General features: G+C 39.8%; 1 protein-coding gene across 1 annotated transcript in view; it reads right to left on the reverse strand.

Annotated features, from left to right (window-relative positions):
* TEX14 (testis expressed 14, intercellular bridge forming factor) overlaps positions 1–21,714 on the reverse strand; it is a 95,301-nt gene that overhangs the window by 66,953 nt on the left and 6,634 nt on the right. The window contains exon 2 of the mRNA XM_057501283.1: positions 17,071–17,207. Coding sequence (XP_057357266.1) covers positions 17,071–17,207 — 137 coding nt within the window. The remainder of the gene's footprint in view (positions 1–17,070; positions 17,208–21,714) is intronic.

Here is a 21,714-nt window from a genome sequence, read left to right on the forward strand (position 1 = left end):
TTGCTTCCACATCCTTGGTACTGCAAATAGGGCGGAAATAAACATAAGGGTGCATAAATATCTTTTTGAATCAGGTATCCTGTTTGCTTCAGCTAAATTATTAGGAGTGGAATTACTGGATCAAATGGTATTTCTTATTTTTAGTTTTTTGAAGAAACTCCATACTGCTTTCCACAATGGTTACACCAATTTGCAGCCCCACCAACAGTGCAGGAGGGTTCCTGTTTCTCTACATCCTCGCCAGCACTCGTTGTTTCTTGTCTTTTGGATAGTGGCTATTCTAACTGGTGTGCAGTGGTATCTCATTGTGGCTTTAATTTGCATTTCCCTTATGATTAATGACATGGAGCATCTTTTCATGTGCTTATTGGCCATTTGCATTTCTTCTCTGGAGAAGAGTCTTGTTCAGGTCCTCCGCCCATTTCTTAATCAGGTTGTTTTCTGGATGTTGAGGCAAATGAGTTCTTTATATATTTTGGATGTTAATCCCTTATCAGAGGAGTAATTTATGAACATATTCTCCCATACTGCAGGATGCCTTTTTGTTCTGCTGATGGTGTCCTTTACTATTCAGAAGCTTTTTAGTTCAATGCAGTCCCACTTACTCATTTTTTATTTTGTTTCCCTTACATGAGGAGATGTGTCCAGGAAAAAGTTGCTCATGCTGATATTCAAGAGATTTTTGCCTATGTTTTCTTATATGAGTTCTATGGTTTCATGACTTACGTTGAGGTCTTTGATCCATTTCAAGTTTACTTTTGTTTATGGAGTTAGACAATAATCTAGTTTCATTCTCTTACATATGTCCAGTTTTCCCAACATCAGTGGTTAAAGCAACTACTCCCAATTGTATAGTCATGGCTCCTTTATCATGTATTAACTGACCACATATGCATGGGTTTATATCTGGGCTGTCTACTCTGTTCCATTCATCTACAGGTCTGGTCTTCAGCCAGTACCAAGTTGTTTTGATTTCTATGGCTTTGTAGTAGAGCTTGAAATTCGGGAGTGTAATCCCACCAAGCTTTGTTCTTCCTTCTCAGGATTGCTTCTCAGACTGTTCGGGGCCTCTTGTGGTTCTATATGAATTTTAGAACTATTTCTTCTACTTCACTGAAGAATGCTGTTGGTATTTTGATAGGGATTGCATTGAATCTGTAGACTGCTTTAGAAGCAGCATGGCCATTTTGACAATATTAATTCTTCCTATCCATGAGCACAGGATGTATTTCCATTTATTGGTGTTTCCTTTAATTTCTTTCATAAGTGTCTTGTAGTTTTCAGGGTACAGGTCTTTCACCTCCTTGGTTAGGTTTATTCCTAGGTATTTTAAACCTAGGTATTTTATCCTTTTTGATGCAATTGTAAATGGAGTTATTTTCCTGATTTCTCTTTATGCTCATTAGTTGTTAGTATACAGGAGTGCAACAGATTTCTGTGTATTAATTTTGTATCCTGCAACATTGCTGAATTCAGTTATTACTTCTAATAGTTTTTTGGTGGGAGTTTTTAGGGTTTTCTATGTATGAGGTCATCTGCAAACAGTGAGAGTTTAACTTCTTCCTTACAAATTTAGATGCCTTTTATTTATTTGTTTTGTCTAACTGCCATGGTTGAGACCTCCAGTACTATGTTGAATAAAAGTGGTCAGAATGGGCATCCTTGCCTTGCTCCCGATCTTAGAAGAAAAGCTTTTGGATTTTTGTTGTTGAGTCTGATGTTGGCTGTGGGTCTGTCATATATGGCCTTTATTAAGCTGAGATACTACCCCTGTATACATATTTTATTGAGAATTTTTATCATGAATGGATGTTGGATTTTGTCAAATGTTTTTTCACCATCTATTGAGATGATCATATGATTTTTGTACTTCTTATTTTTGAGGTGGTGTATGATATTGATTTGTTTGTGAATATTGTACCATTCTTACATCCCTGCAATAAATCCCACATGGTCATGATGGATAATCTTTTTGCTGTATTTTTAATTTGGTTTGCTAATATTTTATTGGGGATTTTTACATCTATGTTCATTAAGGACATTGGTCTGCAATTTTCTTTTTGTAGTGCCTTTGTTTGATTTTGGTATTAGAGTGATGTTGGCCTCATAGAATGAGTTTTAAGTATTTCCTTCTCTTCTATCTGGAATACTTTAAGAAGGATGGGTATTAGCTCTTCTTTAAATGTTTGATAGAATTTAGCCGTGAAGCCATCTGGTCCAGCCGTTTTGTTCTTAGGTAGTTTTTTGATTACCAGTTCAATTTCGTTGCTGGTAATTGATCTGTTCAGATTTTCTGTTTCTTCCTGGGTCAGCTTTGGAAGGTTGTATTTTTCTAGAAAGTTTTCCATTTCTTCTAGGTTGTCCAATTTGTTGGCATGTAATTTTTCATAGTATTCTCTAATAATTTTTTGTATTTCCATGATGTCTGTTGTGATTTTTCCTTATTCATTTCTGATTCTGTTGATGTGAGTACACTCTCTTTGTTCCTTGATAAGTCTGGCTAGCAGGTTATCTATTTTGTTTACTTTCTCAAAGAACCGCTCCTGGTTTCATTGATTCTTTCTATCATTTTATTCTTCTCAATTTGATTTATTTCTGCTCTGATCTTTATTATGTCCCTCCTTCTAGAGACTCCTCATTTGTTCCGCTTTTTCTAGTTTCATTAATTGCTCATTTGTCTCCATATACTGCTTGATCTGTTTTAATTTGGTCATTGATCCATTGATCAGTTAGGAGCATGTTGTTAAGCCTCCATGTGTTTGTGGGCTTTTTAGTTTTCTTTGCATGATTTATTTCTATTTTCATACCTGTATGGTATGAGAAGCTGGTTGGCACAATTTCAATCTTTTTGAATTTGCTGAGGCTCTTTTTATGGCCTAGTATGTGATCCATTCTGGAAAATGTTCCATGTGCACTTGAGAAGAATGTATATCCTGTGGCTTTTGGGTGCAGTGTTCTGTTAAGTCCATCTGTTCTAATGCATTGTTCAGTGACTCTGTCTCCTTACTTATTTTCTGTCTGGTTGACCTGGCTTTTGGTGTTAGTGGTGTAATTGAAGTCTTCTAAGATGAGTGTGTTGCATTCTATTTCCTGCTCTAATTCTGTTAGTATTTGTTTCACATATGTTGGTGCTCTTAGAGTGGGTGCATAGATATTTATAAAGGTTATATCCTCTTGTTGGACTGACCCCTTTATCATTGCAATGTCCTTTGTCTCTTGTTACTTTCTTTGTTTTGAAATTTATTTTGTCTGATATAAATACTGCTACTCCTGCTCTTTTCCATCCCTTCACTTTTAGTCTGTGTATGTCTTTGGGTTTGAAGTGAGTCTCCTGCAGGCAGCATACAGATGGGTCTTGATATTTTATCCATTCTGTAACTCTGTGTCTTTTGATTGGTGCATTCAGTCCATTTACATTTAGGTGATTATTGATAAATATGTACTTATTGCCATTGTAGGCTTTAGATTTGTGGTTACCAAAGGTTCAAGGGCAGCTTCCTTACTATCTAACACACTGTCTTAACTCGCTTGTAATGCTATTTCAAGCACAATCTAAAGGTTATTTTTTTTTCTCTCCCCTTCTTATTCCTCCTCAACCCTTTATATATTAGGTGTCATATTCTGTACTCTTAGTGTATCCCTTGATTTTGCGTGTAGTTGATTTCCTTGTGCTTAATAATTAATTGGCCTACTTCCTTTACTGTGGTTTTATTTTCTCAAGTGACAGCTATTTAGCCTTACGAGCACTTCCATCTAGAGCAATCCCTTTAAAATGCACTGTAGAGACAGGTTATGGGAGGTAAATTCCCTCAACTTTTTGCTTATCTGGAAATTCTTTAATCCCTGCTTCAAATTTAAATGATACTCTTGCTGGGTAGAGTATTCTTGGTTGGAGGCCCTTCTGTTTCATTACAGTAAATATATAGTGCCTCTCCCTTCTGGCCTGTAAGGTTTCTGCTGAGAAGTCTGCTGATAGCCTGATGGGGCTTCCTTTATAAGTGATCTTTTTTTTCTCTCTGGTTACTTTCAATACTCTTTCCGTATCCTTGATCTTTGCCATTTTAATTATTCTATGTCTTGGGGTTGTCTTCCTAGTGTTCCTTGTGTTAGGAAATCTCTGCACTTCCATGACCTGAGTGTCTATTCCTTCCCAAGATTGGGGAAGTTTTCAACATTTCCTTGGAGAGACTTTTTTTCCCTTTCTCTTTCTCTTCTCCTTCTGGTACCCCTATCATGTGAATATCGTTTGTTTGGGTTGGTCACATAGCTTTCTTACCATTCTTTCATTTGTAGAGATCCCTTTTTATCTCTATTCCTCAGCTTCTTTGTTTTCCTGTTCTTCTAAATTCCATTTCATTTACCATCTCCTCTACACAATCGAATCCACTTTTAAATCCCTCCATTGTATGTTTCATTTCAGATACTGTGTTCTTCAGCTCTGATGGCTCTTTTTCAGATTTTCTATCACTTTGTTGAAGTCCTCCCTGAGATCTTGAATACTTCTCTGTAAATCTGTGAACATGTCTTTGGCTTTTATTCTGAAATCTTTATCAAGAATATTGATGATCTCTGTTTCATGTAACCCTCTTTCTGGGGTTCTGTCTTGTAGTTTTGTCTGAATTATAGTCCTCTGACTATTCATTTTGTCAGGGTTTCTGTGTTTCTTTATTTGTATTAAATGTTGTTGCTATGCTTTCTGGCCTATAGAGTGACAGCTTAATGAGGAAGGCATATGGTACCCAGAAGCTCAAGATTCTTTACTCTCTAATGCCTGGTTCTATTTTAGGGGTGCCCCAGCTTGGCGTGCCATGGGCCAGGCATCTTTCTGACTTCTGTAGTGGTCTAAGTCTAGGCACACAGTTTGCTTCCACTGTTGCCTTTGTAATCAGCTCAGGAATCTCTGCTGAGCTTGCTGTGGGAAGAGCCACCCTTTGCCTGGCCTGCACCAATGGCAGGGATGCAGGGATAATGGGGTGGGTGGGCCAATGTGAGGCTCTGTCCCAGCTGGACCCACAGCACTGGGTTTGGACACCTGCAGGGAGGAAGGAGCTCTTGGGGCTGGCTTCTGGAGGCAACTCCCTGGTTGGGATGATATGGAGCCAAGGAAGTGGAGAGATTCTCCCTCCACCTGCCAGGCTGCAAAGTCTGATGCTGTCGCTGGGCCAAGTGGGCTGGATTGTGGCAGCATGAGCAGGTAGGAGCCTAGGGGCTTTGTTGCCAGCAAGGGATGGAGCATCTGGGACTCCCGAGAGTTCCCAATCTTTTGGGTCGAGGAAGGGCTGGGGAGGTATCCTCCACCTTCCCTTTCACCTGAGGAGAGAGTTCTGTCCAATCCTTGCCCTTCTGATACCCATCCTACTGCTGGCAAGTCTTTCAAACTTCCACCTCTGCTTTGGGTCTCAGGACTGGTGGAGCAGGCCTGCCCTCCAGAGCCCTGCTAATCACCAGAACCCAATGTAATGTGGACTTGTGCTCCTAGAGTAGATCTCTAGGGCCAGGTGTACACCACTCCTGGGCTCCTATCCCCTCCACGCTCTATTCCTCTTTCTCCTGCCTGTAGGCTGGGATAGGGTGAGGGGTTGGGTCCACTCAATCTTAGCTTTGCCACTTCACCCTTTTCTGTCTGGTTCCCTTTTCTTGCTTAGGTGTAGGTGGTCTGTTCTGCAGTTTTCAGGTCTAGTTGCATTTGCTGTATTTCCTCTTTTATGTGTTTTCAGGTGGAGGTTTCTGTCTTGCCTTCCTAGTCTACCACCTTTCAGAATTAAGTCATTAAAAAAAAAATTTGCTAGGTGAGTCTGAGTCTGAAAGGTTACATACATACCTCTATCTTCCCCACAAAAAAAAACCCTGAATAAATGTGATTTCTCTTGTTCATTAAAAAAATTAAAAGACAAAAAAGCTACCATTTCTCCAGCACTTTACTATGTCCCAGACCTTCTACTAAACTCTTTACATGCATCACCCCATTTATTTTTAGGAAATAACCCTAAAAGGTTGAAGAAACAGAAACTTAGAATGTTAAGTGGCTCATCCAGGCCACAAGGCTCTCTCCTGTTGCCTTGAGCACTAATGCTCCTCTCTTCTGTATCTTGTGAGTCCTGATCTCCTTTCATGTAACCTACAGTAAAGGCTCTTTGTATTTTGCCTTAGAGGTTGTAGATATGATTTAAGAAACTGATCTGACTGAAGTAAACCCATAAGGAGAGAAGCATGCAGTGGAAGTACTAAGGGGAATGCAGAGATTAAAAGGGGACCAAAGGGGGAATCTGGGTGTAATGTCTGAGGACCAGTGAGACATCATTTAGGCATTTCTCACAAATGCTAAGGAAGCAAATCATAGGGCAATCATTCCCTGGATTCACCTTAGAAACTGTGGCTGAGGAGAAACCACTTTCAATGGGAGCTGGCTTACCAACCAGAAGTGCCAGGAAGAGCAAAAGGCTAAGGATATAGTCTGTATCCTGACCTGAGGCCTTCTGGCCATTTCCTAGCAAACAACAGCCCAGTACTTTCCCAGTGAACAAGCACTCACACCTCTGTGACAGATCAAAGGGAAAATAAGACCCCAAACTCCTGTCCTCAGGGAGATTACCTAAAAGCAGCTATTCTTCAGTAGATACAGTGAGTTATCAACTGGGTACTAAGACAAACTAGGCCTTGTTGGAGGAAGCTGAGACCTTCTCCTGTACATCTCACACCCATGTGATGTACACACACCAAAATACTCCAGTTCTGAGTACTAAAGACAGAGCTGGGCAAAGTTGTGGAGGACAAAGAGAGAAGGAGAGATAGAAACACAATTCTTAACTATAAAATGTCAAAATAAGGAATTGGACTAAATGGCCTACTTTGTAAGTTCCTTCCCATTCTGATAGTCTCAAATTACCTCATTTAATACAACGACACTAAGAGGAAGGTTATTACTATTACCCCTGTTTTACACACAAGGAAATGGAAGCACAGAAAAGTTAACAAATTCTACTTGGTCAAACATAGTGCCAGATCAAGATTTCGATCCAGGAGATCTGACTGTGGCATACAGTGCATATAATAGCCACTGTACCTCAGTTATAGATCTGCCTATCTGACATCTAGGTGACTGACATCTTGAATTGAAAGTCTCAAAGGCACCTCAAACTCAGCATGCCCAAATTGAACTACTCTTGCCCACTCCCTACAAGTAGGCCTCTTAAATTTCCTACCTCAGTGATGGCACACCTGTCCATCATCCCAGGGCACAAACCAGAAAACAAAGGTCGTCTATGACACCTTCCTTCACACCAACCTGTCATTAGTGCTGATTATTTATCTTTCTAAATACCCCTCAAATTCATCCACCTTTCTCCAGCTCTACCACCTCCCTGGCTGGTCAAGTGATCATCTTTCAGCTGGATATAGCTTGGCCTACATTTACCATTGCCCTTCACCAATCCATTTTCCAAGAAACAGCTGGCTTCCCTTTTGAAGTTTAAATCCAGGCATGTCACCTTTGAGAGTAAATTCTCCATGACTCTCACATTTCTGCATGTCAGCCTTTATTGTGGAGTATCTTCTCAAGGATGTTTGCATAGTGAACAGACTTGGAAGCTAGAGACAGTATCTTCCTCCAGAGCAAACAGCATGTTTGTTTCCTATCCAGCATAATAAAGATATGTCTCCCTCTGGGGAAGAGGTCAGGCAGGCTTATGCCCATTGAAAGGATTCAGGATCCCTACACTTGGGTTTCCAAAGCCTCTCTCCTGTCATGCAAGCCAGGCTGTATGCAGCCATCACTTGGCCCTCTTGGCATCACCCTCTGGGAATTGGGCCTTGGCACAAAAATGACAATATATTAGCTACTGTTATCACTGGGAGTAATAAATTGTCATTTGTCTCTAACCCAGGAGTCTATTATTTTCTGCCAGCATCCAGAGAACTGACAGGCTAGCTTGGTAGCTTGCAAGTAGGGTAAAATGGATCTTGACAGTTACTTCACTCGCTTACCTCTACCCTGCTGAAAATACCTCAGTGGCACCTCATTATTTTCAGGATGAAGGTGAAACAGCTTGAAATGGCTTATAAAGCCCTCTGTGTCTTGGCTCTTCCCCTTTTTCACCAATCTCATGCTTTAATTTAGCTCACACCTCCTCTTCTCACCATCCCACACTCACCCACTTTCTTGGAGTCTCTCAGATTCATTATGCTTCTACCAAAAAAGACCTTCACACTTGTTGTTACCTTTGCTTGAAATGCATCTCCTTGCTCTCCTTCCCTGGTTACTTGTGATATTGTGGTATAGTAAGAAATATGTATTTTGGTCTTCATCCTGGTTCCTGGCCAGGGCTCTAAAACTTTTATGATTTCTTAAGTAATAAAGGAGGTACCAGGAAGTTCTTTTTGTTCTAATATTTGGTGTTTGACCCCGGTTCCTAACACATTTCCTGGGTGACAGAAGTGTCTTTTGTTCTAACAGGACAACTTTTGGTGGGATCCTGGATAGCTTAAGAATGCAGGCTGAGGCGGAGAAAGACAAGTGCCAAATGATTTCCCTCATTTGTGGAGCATAACAACAAAGCAAAACTGAAGGAACAAAATAGCAGCAGACTCAGAGACTCCAAGAAGGGACTAGTGGTTGCCAAAGGGGAGGGGTGTAGGAGGGAGGGTAGGGAGTAAGGGAGAAGGGAATTGAGGGGTACTATGTTTAGTACATGGTGTGGGGGATCACGGGGAAAACAGTGTAGCAGAGAGAAGGGAAATAGTGAATCTGTGGCATCTTACTACACTGATGGACAGTGACTGCATTGGGGTATGGGTGGGGACTTGATAATATGAGTAAATGTAGTAACCACATTGTTTTTTCATGTGAAACCTTCATAAGAGTGTGTATCAATAATACCTTAATAAAAAATAAAAAAGAGTGGAGAAGGAAGAAAAAGAAAGGGAGAGAAAAAAGAATCATCAGACTGTGTTTATAATAGCATTACAAGTGAGTTAAGGCAGACTGCTAGATTAGTAAAGAAGCTACCCTTGTACCTTTCGTAGCCATGAATCAAAAGCCTGCAAGGGCAAAAAGTACATATCTATCGATAATCACCCTAAATGTAAACAGACTAAATGCACCAATCAAAAGACACAGAGTTACACAGTGGATAAAAAAGCAAGACCCATCTATATGCTGCCTATAAGAGACTCACTTCAAACCCAAAGACATACACAGACTAAAAGTCAAGGGATGGAAAAAGATATTTCATGTAAATAATAGGGAGAAAAAAGCAGGAGTTGCAGTACTTCTTTCAGACAAAATAGACTTCAAAACAAAGAAAATCACAAAAGACAAAGAAGGACATTACATAATGATAAAGGGGTCAGTCCAACAAGAGGATATATCCATTATAAATATATAGGCACCCAACACAGGAGCACCTACATACATGAAACAAATACTAACAGAAATAAAGGGGGAAATTTTAGGAGATTTCAACACACCACTCACCCCAATGGACAGATCAACCAAACAGAAAATAAGTAAGGAGACAGAGGCACTGAACAACACATTAGAACAGATGGACTTAACAGCCATCTACAGAATACTCTACAGAAAAGCAGCAGGATACACATTCTTCTCAAGGCATATGGAACATTTTTCATAATAGACCATACACTAGGCCACAAAAAGAGCCTCAGCAAATTAAAAAAGATTGAAATTGTACCAATGACCTTCTGAGATCACAAAGGTATAAAACTACAAATACATTGTACAAAGAAAACAAAAAGAACTCACAAACACATGAGCTTAACATGCTCCTAAATAATCAATGAATCAAGGACCAAATTAAAACAAAGATCAAGCAATATATGGAGACAAGTGAAAACAACAGCGCTACGCCCCAACTTCTGTTGGACACAGCGAGGGCAGTTCTAAGAGGAAAGTATGGCCTATTTAAAGAAGGAAGAACAATCCCAATGAATAGTCTAAAGTCACAATTATTGAAACTGGAAAAAGAAGAACAAATGAGGCCCAAAGTCATCAGAAGGAGGGATATAATAAAGATCACAGAAAACATAAGTAAAATTGAGAATAAAAGATTAGAAAAAATTAATGAAGCCAAGAGCTGGTTGAGAAAACAAACAAAATCAGTAAACCCCTAGCCAGACATATTAAGAGAAAAAGAGAATCTACACACATAAACAGAATCAATAATGAGAAAGGAAAAATCACAATGGACACCACAGAAATACAAAGAATTATTAGAGAACACTATGAAAATCTGTGTGCTAATAAACTGGATAACCTAGAAGAAATAGACAACTTTCTAGAAAAATACAACCTTCCAAGTCTGCCCAGAAACACAAAATCAAAACAAATGAATTACCAGCAATAAAACTGAATCGGTAATCAAAAAACTACCCCAGAACAAAACTGCTGGACCAGAAGGATTCACTGCTCAATTCTATCAGACATTTAGAGAAGACATAATAGCTATTCTCCTTAAAGTTTTCCAAAAAATAGAAGAGGAGGGAATACTTCCAAACCCATTCTGTGAAGCCAGCATCACTCTAATACCAAAATGAGGCAAAGACACCACAAAAAAAGAAAATTATGGACCAATATCCCTGATGAACATAGGTGCAAAAATACTCAACAAAATATTAGCAAACCGAATTCAAAAATATATCAAAAAGATCATCTATCATTATCATGTAGGATTTATTCCAGGGATGCAAGGATGGTACAACATTTGAAAATCCATCATCATCCACCACATCAACAAAAAGGACAATAAACACATGATCATCTCCACAGATGCTGAAAAAGCATTTAACAAAATTCAACATTCATTCATGATAAAAATTCTCAACAAAATGGGTATAGAGGGCAAGTATCTCAACATAATAAAGGCCATATATGACAAACCCACAGCCACCATTAACAGCAAGAGGCTGAAAGCTTTTCCTTTAAGATCTGGAACAAGATAAGGGTGTCCACTCTCCCCACTTTAATTCACTATAGTTCTGGAGGTCCAAGCCACGGCTATCAGACAACACAAAGAAATAAAAGGCATTTGGATTGGTAAGGAAGAAGTTACACTGTCATTGTTTGCAGATGGCATGATATTGTACATAAAAAACCCTAAAGAATCCACTCCAAAACTACTAGAACTAATATCTGAATTCAGCAAAGTTGCAGGATACAAAACTAATACACAGAAATCTGTTGCTTTCCTATATACTAACGATGGACTAGCAGAAAGATAAATCAGGAAAACAATTCCATTCACAATTACATCAAAAAGAATAAAATACCTAAGAATAAACCTAACCAAGGAAGTGAAAGACCTGTACCCTGAAAACTACAAGACACTATTGAGAGAAATTAAAGAGGACACTAATAAATGGAAATTCATCCCATGCTCTTGGGTAGGAAGAACTAATATAGTCAAAATGGCCATCCTGCCTAAAGCAATCTACAGATTCAATGCAATCCCTATCAAAATACCAACAGCATTCTTCAACAAACTGGAACAAATAGGTCTAAAATTCATATGGAACTACAAAAGACCTCGAATAGCCAAAGCAATCCTGAGAAGGAAGAATGAAGCAGGGGGGATGTCGCTTCCCAACTTCAAGCTCTACTACAAAGCAACAGTAATCAAGACAATTTGGTACTGGCACAAGAAAAGATCCATAGACCAGTGGAACAGAACAGAGAGTCCAGATATTAACTCACACATATATGGTCAATTAATATATGATAAAGGAGCCATGGATATACAATAGGGAAATGACAGCCTCTTTAACTGCTGGTGTTGGCAAAACTGGACAGCTACATATAAGAGAATGAAACTGGATTACTGTCTAACTCCATACACAAAAGTAAACTCGAAATGGATCAAAGAACTGAATGTAAGTCATGAAACCATAAAACTCTTAGAAGAAAACATAGGCAACACTCTCTTGAATATAAACATGAACAACTTCTTCATGAACATATCTCCATGGGCAAGGGAAACAAAACCAAAAATGAACAAGTGGGACTATAACAAACTAAAAAGCTTCTGTGCAGCAAAGGACACCATCAGTAGAAGAAAAAGGCTTCCTACACTATAGGAGAACATATTCAGAAATGACATATCTAATAAGGGGCTGACATCCAAAATATACAAAGAGCTCACATACCTCAACAAACAAAAAGCAAATAATCCAATTAAAAAATGGGCAGAGGACCTGAACAGACACTTCTCCAAAGAAGAAATTCAGATGGCCAACAGGCACATGAAAAGATGCTCCACATCACTAATCATCAGGGAAATGCAAATTAAAGCCACAATGAGGTATCACCTCACACCAGTTAGGATGGCCAACATCCAAAGACAAACAATAACAAACGCTGGAGAGGATGCGAAGAAAGGGGAACCCTCCTACACTGCCTGTGGAAATGTAAATTGTTCAACCATTGTGGAAAGTAGTATGGAGGTTCCTCAAAAAACTAAAAATAGAAGTACCATTTGGCCCAGGAATTCCACTCCTAGGAATTCAGCCAGGATCCCAGATTCAAAAAGACATATATATCCCTATCGCAGCACTATTTACAATAGCCAAGATAAGGAAGCAACCTAAGTGTTCATCAGTAGATGAATGGATAAAGAAGAGGTGGTACATATACACAATGGAATATTATTCAGCCTTAAGAAGAAAACAAATCCTACCATTTGCAACAACATGGATGGAGCTAGAGGGTATTATGCTCAGTGAAATAAGCCAGGCAGAGAAACACAAGTACCAAAATGATTTCACTCATATGTGGAGTATAAGAACAAAGCAAAAACTGAAGAAACAAAACAGCAGCAGACTCACAGAACCCAAGAATGGACTAACAGTTACCAAAGGGAAAGAGGCTGAGGAGGGTGGGTGGGAAGGAAGGGATAAGGGGATTAAGGGGATTATGATTAGCACACATAATGTAGGTGGGGCACACGAAAGGCAGTATAGCACAGAGAAGACAAGTATTGACTCTGTAGCATCTTACTATGCTGATGGATAGTGACTGCAATGGGGTATGTGGTGGGGACTTGATAATGAATGAGGGAATCTAGTAACTACAATGTTGGTCATTTTCTTCTCTAGGGCCTCTTCATCCTCAGGGCTTTTGCATCCCTTTAATTCCCCTATTGCCTCTTATGTGTACCTTTTATTCTGACTTCTACTTTTACCTTAACTTCTTTTTTTTCCTTAAGGAAAAACATCACTTTCTCTCATGTGATTGTATATTAATGATAACAAAATTTTAAAAAGTGATACACCTACACTATGTAAAAAAAAAAGAAAGAAACATTGACTGATGGTAGTAGTTCTTCAGGCTGTAGGTGACTCAGAACTTCAAAAAAGAATGGAAAGCAACAGAAATGGTAAATGCATAGTGCAATGTAAAAGATTGCTTTTCATTTTCATTTCTTTAAAGTATGATGATTCTTTAAAACAAAAATTATAAAACAATATGGGATTCATAACTCATACAGATATAATACTTATGACATCTTTAATACAAAAAACAGTGTAGGGGGAGAAATGAGCCTATATGGTTATATATTATATGTCAGGTGGTACAATATTAATCTAGGTAGGCTGTAAAAAATTAAAGATATATATTATAATCACTAAAAAACTAATACACAAAATACGACTAAAAAGCCAAAAGCTAAATTAAAATGTAATTCTAAAAAATAATTAAGTCAAAAGAAGGAAGAAACAAAAACAGTACAAAAAGAAAACAAAAAATAAAATGTTCTAAACCCAAGCACATCAATAATTACATTAGATATTAACGGACTAAACACTGATTAAAAGGCAGAGAGTAAGAGAATAGAATTTTACAATGCAAGTCTCAACTATATGGTCTCTACAGAAGACAGATTTTAACTATAAAGATATAGGTAATTCCATGCAACAGTAAGTAAAAGGGGGATGACAGGACTATTTGATATCAGATAAAACAGATTTCAAGATAAGTATAACCAGAGAAGAAGAGCGACACCTCACAGTGGCAACAGGATCAATTCATCAAGAAAATGTAACAATCCTAAATATGTATACACCTAACACCAAAATCCTTCCAACAGCCCATGAAGTCTTGTCTAGCTGGAGCTTGCCTTGCCAGCTTCACCCACATCACCATCTCCCACCCTTTGTTCTCTCTTCCAACTCAAGTCATTCAGACCCTTTTCTTCTCTAGGGTCTCTTCATACTCAGGGCTTTTGCATCCCTTTAATTCCCCCATTGCCTCTTACATGTACCTTTTATTCTGACTTCTACTTTTACCTTAACTTCTTTTTTTCCTTAAGGAAAAATATCGCTTTCTCTACAGGTTTCCCTTAGTGTGCTCCCTTTGCCTCCTGCCCTTCTCAGTATCTGAACTACTAAATCATATCTGTTTCTTCTGCTGGCTTACATTCCTGGAAAACAGGCCATACATATTTCCTTGGCAGCTCTAAACCCAAGGCTCAATTAATATATGTGTAATTAAAAAATGAATAAAGGTTGATGTTCTGGAACTCATTGTAACATTTCTAGAGCATCTTGCCTGGCTTTAGTGCATTTACATATCCTTGGGTGGAGAGAAGTTCATCTCCATATCGATGGGTAATTACTTGGGCAACTGAGGAGGACATGTATGAACCTGAGAGTTTAAAGGGAGCAGCTGGCTTGCTTGCTTGTTTGCTTCTTCCGGAGGGAGTAGAGGAGACAGACGGCCCTGGACTGCGGTTAGTAAGCAATAAACGGGTTTTAAACTTTATTTCTCCCTTTGCCTGATTTTGGTTTTTAGAGGTATTTTGCCCTCGGATTTCCTCTCCCCGGACTTACACATCTTTTGGGTTTAGAACTCATACAATCTGTGGTAACTGGTCTTCTGGATGGGCTGAACTAAGAAGGATCCAATCAAGAAACAATTTTTTTCCCTATAACTGTAGGGATACACTCTGTCAGATACACTCTGTCAGTCCCCTTCCCTTCCCTTTTTCTTTCCCCACTCCCAAGAGGCAGATTCCAGTTTTCTAGTCATTTTGAGGTATTCCAGTAGACTCTCATTTCAGGTAATAAACTTTCCAGTGCTTTTGAAATCAAAACCTCATTCTTGCCCTTCCACTCTTCTCATCTCAAAGGCTATTTTTGGCAACTCCAGAGCTAAATTAGGGGCAGAACCAAGGGGATGACGAGGGATGCCTTGGAACTCAACTTTGCAGCTTTTGGCTTCATCCTAATGCCTGCACCTTTGTGGGAGGGGCTAATGAGTCCTTCGGGTACCTCCTCTCCATTGTACAGGGCCCTGATACAAGCCAGTGCCCTCTCCTGCTGACTTCGTGCCACATCTGCAGCCTCTCTGTTGGGATTCTCCCTTCCTTTATAGGTGAATTCCCTTTAGATGGCTCAGCTATCTGCTACAGAGACTACTTATCCCACCAACTGGTAGAAGTGTAGCTAATCCAACTGCTGGTCTCCCATGTTCACCCAGCCATCAAGAACTGCTCCAGCTAACAGGTAAATGGTAGTCCTCCTGACCCCTAAGTTTCAAGTAACATACCAGGTTCTCTTAACGCCAACTTTGTGGCAGCTGGGGTAGCTGACATGTTCCTAGTGTTCAGCAGGTTGGGACACAGGCTCCCAACTCTCCTGCTTGCAAACACCACAATTCTCTCCATGAGGTCACCTGAAGGGCCTCTTACTTGGCTGGAAGCTAGAAAGAAAGGAGAAGCTACAGAGTTCTGTTCCTGTGAATACCTTTTAAGGAGTCTTTCCTACTGACATCCCACCACTACCCCACCACCCTTCTTTAGAGAGGTCCAAGAAGGGTGATGGGAGCTGAAGGTCCAAGGACCATTTGGCCATCTCCTGAGAAGCCCTGCTTTAGACTGTGGGGAAAATGTCACCCCTTGTTCTCCACTCTGAGGCTTTAGATGAAATTCCCAGACACAGATATTCTGCTTCATACTCAGTTACACCTGTCAATCGCATCCCCCGCCCTAGCTTTGTGTCAAGAATTTCAAGATGCAGAAGCTCAGGAGATGTCTAAGAGATAATAAATGTCCTACAATTTTGCTTCTCACACTGGAGAAGGTAGATAAGACAGACACTAGAAGTCATAACATACCTATCTTGAACATCAATTTTTCTGTTAACATACATATGAATGTATTATGAAGTAAAATACAAAATTTTGAGGGGGAAAAAAAATACCCCAGGACATTTCAAATCAAGTATTTGAGCTCACTATCAGCTAATCTACAGACATGAGGGATGGTACATGCAAACATAGGAGAATTTTTTGAGGGAATTATTTTGTGAAATAATTGGGATTACCCTTCTGAGAGTCCTCAGGAATGCTACTGAGGCAAATGAAGAGAATACTGTAGAGAAATTTGGTCACCCTGACTGTTCCACAAACCAGCTGACAGAAGCTTCATAAGCTTCCCTTTCAACATTAAGAAGGGGGAGGGAGAGTCCAGCAGAACTTCTAACAAAAGCAGGTCTGGATCTCTAGATCAGAGGCCAAATACCAGCAGAGGTTTTGTTAGTATGTGGTTTTTTTAGTGTTTGCTTGATTTTTTGAAGATTGCCTGGACTATGTTTGCTGTTTCTGTGCCCTGTAGGCTGAGCTGTCTGTAGCCTCCAGCAAAAAAAACAACAAATAACCTGGAAACAAAAGCACAAGTGCCTGGAAGGAGCAACAAGGGGAAGAGCTATAAGAGTTGGTCTCTTCATTCTACCACAGGCCTCAGAGGACTCAGGGGACTGAACAGACTGAAGAAGAAAAGGTGATCAGGCAGAAGCAAAAGTGGGTGCCTGAGGAGAAACCTTGGGAGCCTAACAGTTGGAAGATTTTTATGGTTTCCTAGCACAAGCACAAAACAAAATGGCCCCCAAATAGCAATTCACGACCTCATCTAGACGGTATGGCCGCACTGGTAGAGGACATCTCATCTCTAAACTTAACTTCTGATTTCCCCCAAGAATTCATAGTTTCACATGCCTGGTTTTCCTTCCAACACTATTCAGAAATGTGGACCAAGTACATCTGGCATTTCAAATGGTGCTTACCTTTCTTGAGAATCTTCTTCACTTTCACGTAGTTTCCTTGTCTGACATAATCATGAAGCTGAGCTTCCAGGGAGTCATTGCTTATAGAACCAAGCTGTACGGGACAGGGGACTGGAAGATGAACAGCCCGAGACATCCTGTTCCAAAAGAAAGCAACATGCTTATTGTAATTGAGTCAGAAATGCAAGGAACCAACAGGGATTCTTTCACATTTCTTTTTTTGTCTACTTTCATTTATAATGAACAGAATTAGGGGAACAATTACTGAAATTCTACAAGATTAATGTTCATTTTCAATGTTACTGTTGAAATTGAAGAACTGACTAATTATCATTAATTTCTGGCACTGAAAAAGCAACGACTTACTAGGAAGTAAAATTAGTATACATGTTTCCTGTATTAAGACAACTAGGACAGTATTAACTTTGAAAAATTAGTACGCAAATGGAGTCATTACATAGGAACATAGATAGTATAATGTAGTAAGTTGCATTCATAGTTCAGACTCTGAAGTTCTGGTCTTGGCTCTGTCACCTCCCTAACTGTGTGACCTTGGAGAAATTTAACCTTGACAGGCCTCAATTACTTCATCTGTAAAAGGGATAATAATAACCAGAGCATTGCTGAGAGGTCTTAATAAGGTAGTAAGTATGAAGTGCTCAGAACTGTGCCTGGCACCAAGAGAGCTCTCTGAAGTTGTTAGCTGTTACTCTACACAATTAAGAGCCATGCAGAGAAATTTTAACTTCCCACATGTGGCATCCTCACCTAATCATTATACAATTAAGAGACATGCCTACCATGTCTCTCAAATGTGACAGGTGCTGTGTAAGATAGCTAAAACCTGACCCTTGCCATCACAATGCTTGGTCTAGCAGGGCAGACAAGTGGCACCACGTTGGTGAGCCCTACCTAATGGATAAGAAAAGAAAGTCCCATCGATGAGAATCAACAAACATGCATATCAGGGGCATAACTAATGCCTCATGGAAAGACCCAGAGTGGGTGAAATGAGGTGAAGTGACAGAAAAAGCCAAGAAGGCAGACACTTTCAGTGGGTCTTCACCAGCCAGGAGGCTTTTAGGTTACTGAGAAGTAACACCTTCATCTATCCATTGACAAGTATAGAGAGTGCTAATAACTTGAGTATCTTAACTTCATTTTCTTTGTATTTGACTACAAACATCATCCTAGCAATCCAGTATCACAACATTCAAAAGTGACTCGGAAAATATTAACTGAAGCTTTTTAGCAATCTGTCATCCCTGCCACCCCGCACTCCCCGACCACAACTGCCATTCTGGTTCTCTTCTACTTCCAGGTATAAAAAAGAGGGGCAGGTTTCCCATATGATTTAAATGTCTTATTGTTGTGGGTTGAATTGTATTACCTCTTCCCAAAATTCATTATGTTGAAGCCCTACCTCCCAGCCCCTCAGGAACTGAATATGTTTGGAGATAAGGTCTTTAAAGAGATGATTAGGTTAAAATGAGGTTGTTAGAATAGGGCCATAATCCAATATGACCAGTGTCCTTGTAACAAGAGGAAGAGACACCAGGGGCACATGCACAGAGTTGGCCACCTGCAAGCCAAGGAATGAGGCCTCAGAAGAACCCAATCCTGCCAGCACCTTTGAGATGGGGCAGAGACAGGAGATAAGCATCATAGCTAACTTTCCCTGCCGATGATGAAAAATGCTCTGATATAAACAGTATAGGAAGAACAGGAAGGATTCCATCTTAAAGCTAAGACTCCATTTTAAAAACCAGGAAGTTAAGAGGTAAGATTCCTAACATAATTCTTTAGCAAACAGACAATAACTCAATCCACTTTGGGGGCAGGGTGGGCAGTCCTATTGGGATGTTCCCAGAGGGAAGCTGCTATCCTGGAAGAAGAACTGACCAATTTCTTGTGTTGTTAATTTTGCAGGATTACCTGGAGGACTGATAACAGAAGAGACTTAAGGTCTCTCACCAGAGATAAGCATTCTGAGACCATTTTACAAGTTTATACATCCTGGCCCTTTGGAAAATCCTTAAAAAAGGGTACCCCAGTCTTTTAGCATGCCTTCTCTCTGAGGACGCCTGCACTTTTCCTTTCTTTAAGTCCGTACCTTTAAATAAAGCTTTCTCACTGCTCAACTTACTGCGTTTTGTCTTTTTTTTATTTCATTCTAGTTCCAAGTCTCCATTTTACCCCGTAAGTAGGGAGGGCCTGTTGACAGTTCAGATTTGGGCCTGCATATTCCCAAGGCCTGGGTGACCCGGACAGAACTGCAGCTGCAGGAGCCTACCTGGAAATCTCCTTTCTTTAGGAAGTTCTCAGAACATAATTTCACTCCATCCCATGCTCCGCGGCTCCCCAAATCCTGGGGTGGTAGGGGCTAGTCCCCACGCAGTGCAGATCCAAGTGGACACGCGATGCCCTGGCTTTAAGAGATGGCAAGGGAACCATTTTTCTATACCAAGAAAATGTTAAGCAAACTTTCCCTCTGCACCTCTGCATTTTCCTGCTCTCAGCTGCCTGCAAGGCCGCTGCTATTCATTTCTACTCTTGCTCTAAGGAATTCCTACACTCGTCTGACTTGCTTGAGAATTCTTTCCCGTTCAGGGTCAAGAACCCTCCCCTGTACAAGTTGAGGGTTCACCTGGTGCACAGGGAGAGACCTCCCAGATGCAGCTGCCTACAACACCTTGACCTGGGATTGCAGCCTCAAAAACTGGGAGAAAATTAATTACTGTAGTTTAAGCCATCCAGTCTGCGGTATTTTGTTATGTCAGACCTAGCAAACTAATACACTAGCAGCAAGTTATGTTATATGAATATGCATTTAATTTTACCTTAGTTAAGAAAGCCATGGGACAGATTTTAATTATAAAACGTGGAAAACATTATTGAAAGGGGAGTCTACAGTTACTATGTCCACTTCATTCATCCATTCAGCTGGATTGTACCTGCAACTGAGGGCCTATAGGGAAGTGTTATTCTTCCCTATACACCTGACACTGGGCTGCTGGCAAAAGTCCCTAATATTTTCTTACACCTGAACAAATTCAATGTGTATTTTCAGGCTCTGTCATACAAATGTTTTCCTGCATGTGACACTGTCACTCGATCTTTTATTTTCTTTATTTATTGTGATAAAATATACATGACATAAAAATTATCATTTTAAACACTTTTAAGTGTTCACTTCAGTGACACTGAGTATATTCACATTGTTGTGTAACTAGCCATCCATCTCCAGTACTTTTTCATCTTCCCAAACTGGAACTCCACACTGCATTAAGCACTAACTCCCCACTTTCTCCTCCTCCCACTACCCTACTTTCTATGTCTATGAATTTGACTAATCTCAGTACCTCATAGGAATGGCAAGAACTCGTCCCTTTATGCCCGGCTTATTTCACTCTGTTCTCAATGTTCATCCATTTTGTAACATGTGTCAGAATTTCCTTCCCTTTTTAAGGCTGGATGATATTCCTGTGTGTGTGTGTGTGTGTGTGTGTGTGTCCCATTTTGTTTATCCATTCATCCACCGATGGACACTTGGGTTGATATCCCACCTTTGGACAGTGTGAATAATGCTGCTATGAACATGGGTGTACAAGAACCTGTTCAAGTCACTGCTTTCACTTCTTTTGGGTATATATTCAGAAGTGGAATTGCTGGATCATTCTGTTTAATATTTTGAGGAACCACCATACTGTTTTGCATAGCAGTAGCAACATTTTATATTGCCACCAGCAGAACACAAGGGTTCCAGTCTTTCTAGATCCTCACCAACACCTATTATTTCCTGTTTTTCTTTTAATAATAGCCATCTTAATGGTTTTTGATTTCTTTAAAATTATGTCTTTACATAAATACATAACAACATTCTTGACATAAAAAGTTCAAATAATACAGAAAAAAAAACCCAGACCCACTTCATGTCATAGGATTTTTGTCCTCTACAGCTCCAGAACACACACTTCCCCAACGAATGAAGCATGGATTGTGTTCACTATTTGCATACTAACATCTACTCCCTAGCATTTCTACTCTTAACTTTCTTTTCATCTTCAGTCACCCTCAGAGCTTATTCTGCTTTATGAAACTAGCATCTAGGGAGTACCTGGGCTTTAAAACATCCAAAGTTCTTAACAATGCTGAAGCAAGGTGAGGCAGTTTTGTAAGCAGCCAGCTCCTTCAGCTACCTGACATGGTATTTCATTCAGTTGTAGCTACATTTTACTACTTGAGATTCAGCAGTTTTCCTTTTATGTAACACCAGCATCCCACAAACAGAATACTATAAATACTAAACTAGCAAATTCATCTGGGTGTAAATACATAAATTTTTAAAAGATTGGGAATTTAACTTTCTGCCCCACATCACAGAACTCTCAGTACAATACTGGATATCCTCACAAACAGAGTAAAGTATACAAGGAACACATAAAATAACCCACCCCAACTAACCCCACCCCTAACCCCCCAACAGAAAATTACTCTGCAAAAAAAGTGGGCACATATCACAGGAAAGGCAAGTGGGCCTTTGAAACCCGTAACACAAAGACTAACAAGTTACCCCACAAAACACTGCTTTTAAGAAAACCCAAAAGACAAAGAAATGCTGCAAGTACCTTTTCAACACTGAAT

The sequence above is a fragment of the Manis pentadactyla genome, chromosome 4 (assembly GCF_030020395.1).
Source record: "Manis pentadactyla isolate mManPen7 chromosome 4, mManPen7.hap1, whole genome shotgun sequence".
Lineage (NCBI taxonomy): Eukaryota > Metazoa > Chordata > Mammalia > Pholidota > Manidae > Manis > Manis pentadactyla.